General features: G+C 34.5%; 1 protein-coding gene across 1 annotated transcript; it reads right to left on the reverse strand.

Moving 5' to 3' along the window:
- Positions 1-3,505: 3,505 nt before the first annotated feature.
- Positions 3,506-4,007, reverse strand: LOC110230719. Its single transcript, XM_021034308.1, has one exon. The coding sequence runs from the start codon at positions 3,924-3,926 to the stop codon at positions 3,510-3,512; it is 417 nt and encodes a 138-aa protein (XP_020889967.1). The 5' UTR covers positions 3,927-4,007; the 3' UTR covers positions 3,506-3,509.
- Positions 4,008-9,176: the final 5,169 nt, after the last annotated feature.

Consider the following 9,176-nt stretch of genomic DNA (forward strand, 5'->3'; position numbering starts at 1 on the left):
TGCATTCACTTGAAGTGGAGCCGTGGAAGACAAGACAATGCCTTGGCCTGGAGACGATTTTAAATAACGGACTAAACGTTGAGCTGCTTCCCAATGATCAATAAGTGGAACTTGCATGAACTGTGCGAGTATATTTACGGCATAACTAAGCTCAGGGCGAGTGTGCGTTAAGTATACAAGGCGACCAACGAGACGACGATACTGATCAGGTGCTTCAAACGGATTACTAGTAGAAGAGAGAAATTTGTGATTTTGCTCTAATGGAGTATCAACAGGACGAGCACCGGAGAGACCACATTCTTCAATTATGTCAAGACAATATTTCCGTTGAGAGAGGAAAATCCCGTCTGGTCCATGAGCAACTTCAATACCAAGAAAGTACTTCAACATACCAAGGTCTTTCATCTTGAAACACCGACTCAAATAGGCTTTAAATGATGCTATAATTTTAGAATCATTCCCGTATACGATCAAATCATCAACATAAACAAGGACATGAAGTACAACTGACCCACGATTATAAGTGAAGAGTGAGTTGTCTTTGTGAGAACGAGTGAACCCGTAGTCGAGAAGAGCTGTGGAGAGCTTGGAAAACCAACATCGTGGAGCCTGTCGTAGACCATAAATGGACTTCTTTAATTTGCATACAAGAGACGGATCGGCGGGAAGAAAACCTGGAGGAGGTTTCATGTATATATCTTCGTCGAGATCCCCATGTAAGAAAGCGTTGTGAACATCCATTTGGTGAAGTTCCCAATGTTTAACCGAGGCAACACCAAGAAGAGTACGAACTGTTTGTAGCTTAGCAACTGGGGCAAAAGTTTCAGAGAAATCAACACCCTCTTTTTGATGATTACCGAGAGCGTCTAAACGGGCCTTATATCGTTCAAGTGTACCATCCGAATTGAATTTTAGTCGATACACCCATTTTGAACCCAATGCCTTGACACCGTGGGGAAGACGCTCAAGTGTCCAAGTTTCATTTAGTTCCAAAGCATCAATTTCTTTGCGCATAGCTTCACGCCATTCCAAAATTTGAACTGCTTGCTTATAAGTAACCGGTTCATCCACCATAGTCACAGCTGCAAGAAATTTTTGATGCGCCGAACTAAACTTGTCACATGATATATAATGTGTTATAGGATAGAAACAGGTACCTGAAGATGCTGGAGAGGACTCAAGCTTGAGAGAGACAAGGGTTTCAGCGTGACGTGCAGAGTGAGCAACATACGGAGGTTGTAAATGAACTGATTTCATTTTCTTTCTATGACCTCTTCCTAAAGGTTCAGTTCCAAGATCACATTCATCGGCAGTTACATTTTGAGGAGTGTCAGAATCACTAGAAGAGTCAACGGTAGTTTCATCAGAAATATTGTTGGGAGTATTAGCAGCGGAATTATCAATAGGTGCAGAATGGTCCGAGGTGGATTCTGGTAGAACACTCCCCTGTCTATGAGACGCTCGGGCGTAGTTTGATCAAGAAGCTCATCATCGGATGATAACGGGATTGGCATGACGAGAGGAACAGATGAAGAATCAGATTGTTGCTCCTTAGAGTAGGGAAATGTATCTTCGTTAAAAATAACATCCCGAGAGACAAAAAAATCTTGTTTCTCCATATCATAAACACGCCAACCTTTTTTATTATGAGGATAGCCCATAAAGATGCACTTACGTCCTTTCTCTTGAAATTTATCATGACTCGCCGAATGTCGTTTTGCAAAGCATAAGCAGCCGAACACTCTTAGATGATCATACGTTGGAGGAGTGGAGTGAAGAATTTCATGCGGAGTCTTACCATCAAGTAATGGAGTAGGTGTACGATTGATTAAGTACGCAGCGGTCAGTACACTTTCTCCCCAAAACTTTATGGGTAGATCAGCTTGAAACAGTAGAGAACGCGCCATATTAAGAATATGACGATGTTTGCGCTCAACTCTACCATTTTGTTGAGGAGTGTAGACGCAGGACGTTTGATGTTGAATTCCATGATCCTTGAAGAATGTTCGAAGACTGAGAAACTCACTACCGTTGTCGCTACGAACAACTTTAATCTTTTTTCCAAACTGTTGATGAGCCATAGCCACAAATTGCCGGAGATGAGTAGCAACTTCACTTTTAGCTAGAATAAGATAAGTCCACACGGCCCGAGAATGATCATCCACGATCGTAAGAAAATAGTGTGAACCACAAGTAGAGGCCAGTTTGTAAGGGCCCCAAACATCGCAATGTATTAAAGAAAAACATGCTTCCGCTTTATTAGAACTTTCCGGAAAAACTGATCTTGTTTGTTTAGCTTGAATACAAACTTCGCAAAAACCACTACTATCACTATTATGGTGATCAAAATCGTCTAAAGTAGATAGAAAACTAGATAGAATCTTCGTAGAAGGATGCCCCAAACGTTCATGCCAAAGAGTTCTTGTGGATTTCTTGACATGATTAGCACTTGCTGAAACCGCTCCACGAAAGTGATAAACCCCGTCTCTCTCTTTACCTGCGCTAATCAGCATCTTCGAAGTGCGGTCCTGTATAACACAAAATTTATCAGTGAATAAGGCGAATGAAGACATCTCTCGTAAAAGTCTGGCTAAGGAGATAAGAGTGCAAGAGAGATCGGGAACATAAAGAACACGATTGAGCTGAACATGGTCTCCAAGAAGCATTGTGCCTTCTTTGATAGCAAACGTGTGTTTCCCGTTGGGAAGAACAATAATACTTCGAGGAATGTTGTGAGTGTTAACTAGGAGATCATCGTCTCCTGTCATATGATGAGACGCTCCGGAGTCAAGTAGAAATTCAACACAAGAACGCTTACCAGAGAGTTTGTCGTGACTTGATGATTGATCTGATTTTAACAAGCTCTTAATCGCAGACCATGTCTCCTTACTTACACCAGGCAGATCGGAAAGGTCATCTTCAGTATCAACTTGAGCATTGTTAGCTCGGTAAGAAGTACGCCCACGACCTCTTCCTCTGTAAGAGCCACGACCTCGTCCGCGACTTGAATCGGTGCGTGAACCGCCCCGAGAAGTACCATGCTTCTCAATCCACCAGTCTGGTAAACCGTGAAGTTCAAAACATGTATCTATCGAGTGATTAGTGCGTCCGCAGTGAGTCCATGGACCTTGATTGAGACGAGTAGCAGATGCAATAGCATTAACACCAGCTTTCACCGCAAACCCGACAGCCTCGATTCGTTCTTCTTTAGATCTAGCAACAAGTAAGTGTCTTTCTTCAGCAATAACTTCGGAGTAAACATGATCAAGAGTCATGTCTGTGTCACGATTAAGCCTGCTAAGGATGTTTGTGCGTGTAGTCCCAAACCGAGAAGCATCGAGTCCCATGAGAAATTGGTGAATACGCTCGAGATCTCGACGTGTTTGCTGCTTAAGACGTTGAGGACAAGTAGGAGAGCTACAACAACAATCAATAAACGGTTCATAGTCGTCAAGATCATCCCACATCACCTTGAGCTTACCAAAGTACTCGGCCACATCTTGTCCGTCTTAAGAGCAGGCAACAATAGAAGATTTGATTTGGTGGACACGAGAAGCGTTACCGATAGAATATCTAATCCGAAGATTGTCCCATAAGACTTTTGAGTTGTCAACGAACGAGATTGCCTTCTGAATCTTGGGATCGAGACTCGCATAGAGCCATCCACACAACATCGAGTTAACTTGTATCCATCGTTGATAATCCGGAGAATCAGATGTAGGTTTCAGAAGTGACCCATCAACAAAGCCGAGTTTGTGCTTTGCTGCTAGGTTATTGCGAGCAATCTTAGCCCACTTCTCATAGTTTTCCCCATTCAGTAGAAAGGAGGTAAGAACATGGTGAGGTTGATCATTAGAAGAGAGATAGTATGGAGAAGATGTGATTGATTCCTTAGTAGGAACGATGGTTCCAGCACCTTCAACCATAGTTTAGATGATAGATAGGTTTTTAGAAGAAAGTAAGATGTAGAATTTTTTTGTGTTCTTCGTGAGGAGGAAGCACAATATTTTTTTTTTTTTTTTTTTTTTTTTTTTTGACGGCAGAAATTTTTTAGAAATTTAGGGTTTTGTAACCTTGCTCTGATACCATGTAAATCTTAGAGAATATGATTGCAAAAGGTTGAGTTTATTATTGATAATCAAAGAGTATATATAGTTACATAAGACTTGATGTACAAGGAAAGAATATTTAGCAAAGATATTAATCGGAAATTATCCATATCCGTAACAAAACTTTTAAAATTTCCATCGAACCGATCACAGGGAGAAAAACAAATTGCAGGCCATAAATACAAGAAATAGATTATTAATCATTTTCACAATAGACAAGGTTTTTATCAAAAAAAAAAAAAAAAAAAAAAGGAGACAACTCAGACAAGGCAAATTAAACGAGCATTTATTTGTGGCCATTTCATGTCACAAGGCTTAACTCCCTGAAAAAAGTTCCAACTATTGGAAGAATAAAGGATACTGTAGGGTGATCATATTATTGACAACTTTATCCATATATAGAAACTTAAAGTTTATTAATAGACTATTGGGATTGAGATGTTATAACTGAGAAGAAAAACAAAGCATAAGTTATGATTTCCCAGCGGCCGCCTAGGCGCTGATCGGAGGAGTACCGCGGCGATTTTGTCCAAATCGATGAAAAAAATCGGAGATCCGATTTTTGTCCGCCTGGACCGCCTAGACGGCGCCTAGCCCGCCTAGACGGCGCCTAGCCCATTTTATTTTTATTATTATTTTTTTTTTTTTACTTTTTTTTTTCATCTAAAATTCAAAACGTCCTACTTATGTTCGTAATTTGTATAAAAATCATAAATTTGAAATTAAAATCTTGTTTTCATGTGTTTAATACAATTTTAAAAACAATATTATATAAATTACTTAATTATAATAGATTAATATGTTTTTAAAATATTAAATAGCCCTAAAACTAATCCCCGATTAATCCCCGTGTAATCCCCGATTTTCTTGCTAGGCGCTAGGCACACCCTCACCGCCCGACTAGCGCCTAGCGATTTTTTGAACACGGGTTATAACTGAGAAGAAAAACAAAGCATAAGTTATGATTTCCCAGCATAGTGAATATAAGTTTGGGCGACTTTTGTTGTATCCAATTTTTTGTGTGGGGTTTCAAATTATACTCTCCTATTCTCTTTCCGAGAATTTCGCTATTCATCATGATTAATTAACTATACCCGTAAATAATATCTAAAGATAGTTTTATGATAGCTAGGATGGGTCGTCAGTAGGCTTTATCCAAAACTCTTAGATGAAATGCATAACATTTACATGTTACTCGCGCTATCACAATGTGTTAAGAAGTAATTATTAAAGATTATTCTATATAATTTTAGTTAAGAATCAATTATTATTATGCCAAGCAGGGAGATGAAAACATAAATTACAAGTTGCATGCAGATCAAGAACATGCAAATTACTTGGACAAATTTTGTTTAGTAGCAACTTTTGTTATATAAATTAATAGTCTCCAGATATTTGAGACAGCTAAACTGCTAAAGTCACGAACTTTTTAGCAACACTTATGTTAAATATTGTGCATGATAACAACCATCATAAGTATATCAATTAATCTTTGATAAAGAAATACACACTAGTAATAAAGATAATCAAATAATTAACATAAATGATAGATCTAACCTGCATAGTGCTAAGCCATGGAAGGTATAGTTCAACAAGTGGGAAATAATAAGATTTAAGTGCATGCGATTATTGACAATACTTCTCTGAATTGGTCTATCCTTTTGTTTCTGTTAATGGGTTATTCGATATTTGATTCATGTGCACGCGTTTACTGACAAATACTTCTGAACTTGTTTATCTTTTCTTTTTTATGGGATATTCGATTTTAAGTGACAGCCAATTACTATTATTTTTATGTTCCCATAAGTTATTATACCATCAAACAAATACATCAAAAATATATGAAGACATTGTTAGATAAGTTGATGTTCTAAACTTATGAATTTAGATGTATAAAGTTTCGATTATTACTAGGAAAATGTTCGTAGTAGTTTTTTACAAATGTATATGGATATATATGTTAAATAGACAATAAAAGGCGACGGTGGAATCTTGTTAAAGTGAGGTCTCTTTTATTTTGTCTTTGAAATGAACTTTTCATTATTTAAACGAAAAGACTATTTATCATATTATAATGTAATGTGTGTATATATATTGAATAGTGAGTTATTTTTCGAATGGTAGGTGGTGAAAAGGAAAGCCGCTATAAAGTAACACTACTTAGGTTGAATGAGGAGTTGGAATCCACTTAAAGTGGCTTGAATTAATGAAAATAAACATATAAAAGGCTTATATCATATTGTATTATTATTTTACACTAATCCTTTCTTTCGAATATCTTAGATATATTTGGACTTCAAGTGGGACAACCAACATGCTTCCATTCCACGAGAAGACATGACTCGATACGTGTAAAGAAACTAAAGCCGTTAAGTGTGTGTGTATCTTCACTTATATTTACCATACTATTTTCTTATTCAGATATTAATAAAGAAGCAACCACATCATTGATGGCCGACTTGTTGGATGGAAAAAAAGAAAAGAAAAAACTAAGTACGATTTCCTCCAATTATTGGGATCAACTGTATTTGCTACTTAATTTTGTGTAGCTTCTACTACCTATTTATTTTCCTTACAATTATATTTATATTTTATATTGCTATAAACGACCAAATAAATAAGACCAGACCCAGATAGATCAAATCTCCCAATACATTTTGTATTAAGCAAAAAAAAATGATATTTCAAAGAATACATTTTGCATAATAACTTTTTGGTTTCAGCCAAAATAATCATTTGATGACGTGGTTTTATGAAACATTTTGTGAAAGATCCATTCATCCCGATATTGATGGGACGCTCACTATAGAAAATAGGATACATTGTATTAACAATAAGCATGACAAATAAAATCATAAGTTGTGCTAAAGACTCAATATTCATAAATAGATGCTTTGGTTGCTGACAAATAGAAAGAAAAGAAGGAGATATATGATTAAGGAAATACAGAAGAAATTAAAGAAAAAAAAGAAGAGAAAACATAGTAGTTTGTTTTTCTATGTGACAGCTATCAATGAGTCACTAATCTATGCACTTGAACAATGGGGTTCATGTGTTATTCTTTGGATCTGTGTCCCAAATTAACAACTATTATGATAGTTCATTTTTTAAGACCAATTGAAATCTTCAAATCCTAAATTTCTCAACAATAGATGATAGTCTTGAGACCGATCTAGAATTATATCTAATATTATGAGAAAATGTTAAAATATCTATAAAATATCTTTTTATTGAGATTCTTACGAATTTTTTTTTAGATAAATTTAGCGAATATACTATTTTCTCTAAAATTTTATGGATTTGTCAATTTTAAACACTTAAAAATATCTTCTTTTTTTTTGTCAAAGAACACTTAAAAATATCTTTAACAAATGATACCGATTAAATCTAAATATAATGAGCTAAATCGTATTATTATAGTCTGAAAAAATAACAAATCTATATAAAGATTTTGGCTTCAATTGGTAACCATAATTTAGGAAAAGAATGAGAATGAATGTGATATTCCTCTTTGTTCCTCAATATTTTTACCATTTACATGTAATATTTTTTCCACACAATTCTTCTACATTCATCACCAAAAGAGAAACACTAGAACAAAAATGTTCCTCTCCAAAATTGATGAGGAACAAATGGAACAAAAAAGGAATAAATATTAAAATTCGTTTTTATTTTAAAATAAATAAAAAAATAATGTTTATCAATAGTATTTGTATTTTATTATATAATAATTTTCATATCTTCACAATATATTAACAGAAAAAATATTTTTGATAAGAATTTCATGTTGAATTACTCTTAAGACTTCACTTGAAAAAATATATAAATAGTAAAATAAATTTAAAAATGTTTATATTGTAAAAGAATAATATATTTTAAATTACTCTTTCAATTTTATTTTATGTTAATATTAAATATTATTATTTAAAATGATATATATAAATTTAGTTCACAAATTTTAGGGTCAAATATAAATTTTCAAATTAAATAAATATAAAAATATTTAGTATTTTTCATTGAAATTTGATTTATTTACTATTTAATATATATCTTTAAAGATATTTTTAATGTTTGGTTACCATTCATCATAATAGTACATTTTATTCATTCTCTGCATCTTTTCCTTTTCGTTCCTCAAAAATTGTTTGTTCCATTCCGCATTATTCTTTTTATTCTTTTTCTTTTTGTTCTTTTAATGGTTATCAGTCGGAGCCTTAAACTAAAATGGCAAATCCACAATTGCCACTTCAAAAAATGGCAAAATCATAACTGATTTATTTATTTATTTTGGGTGCTTGCAAATGTTAAGAATTTAAAAAATTTATAAGTGTTTCTTGTTGCCTAAATCGTTCTTCTTGAAGCAGTGGCAACTGACAAACAGATTCATGTTTGATGTATCCCTTAATTAACACCAACCATTTAAGAATTGTTATGTATGTATATATATATTCCTTAACTACAGCTTAATCGGTTAAACCCCATCGTGTGAAAGCTATAAGGAACCAATTGAAACATCTTAAAAAGGTAACGGGGACCATAATCAGATTCTCAAAATGAATTAATTACGATTAGTCAGGCAATAATACAGGTTTTTAAGCACACACGTGTCACCATAATGGCCCCGTCCTCTTTCTTCTCTAATTTGCTTCTCCCATGTTGTAGGCTTTTTATAGGCTTCGAGAAAATTTGTGTACTATACATTATTTTTAATGAGAAAATTAAAAATAAAGGATATCTACTTAAAAATTTGTCTATATATCCCTTCTTCTTGTAGATTGGTCAAATAGGTTTTTTGAAAATAAAAAACCCAATTTTACCCTCATTTTCTCTCAAAATTAATAAAAATTGATTTTAAAAATAAAACTATGTAATGTATTTACTAAAATTAAATAGAAATCTAAACCTTCCACTTGAGAAAGAGTCTCTCAATCACCTAGACCTAATTAACTGTTTTTTTTTTCCCTGTCGTAGATGAACATGTCGAGGTGAAACAAAAAGGACCCTAGTCTCTCTCAAACGAGCCCACCGCCGTATCTCCACCGACTGCGTGTTTTCCGGCATTGTTGG

This window comes from Arabidopsis lyrata, assembly GCF_000004255.2.
Source record: "Arabidopsis lyrata subsp. lyrata unplaced genomic scaffold ARALYscaffold_2, whole genome shotgun sequence".
Classification (NCBI taxonomy): Eukaryota; Viridiplantae; Streptophyta; class Magnoliopsida; order Brassicales; family Brassicaceae; genus Arabidopsis; species Arabidopsis lyrata.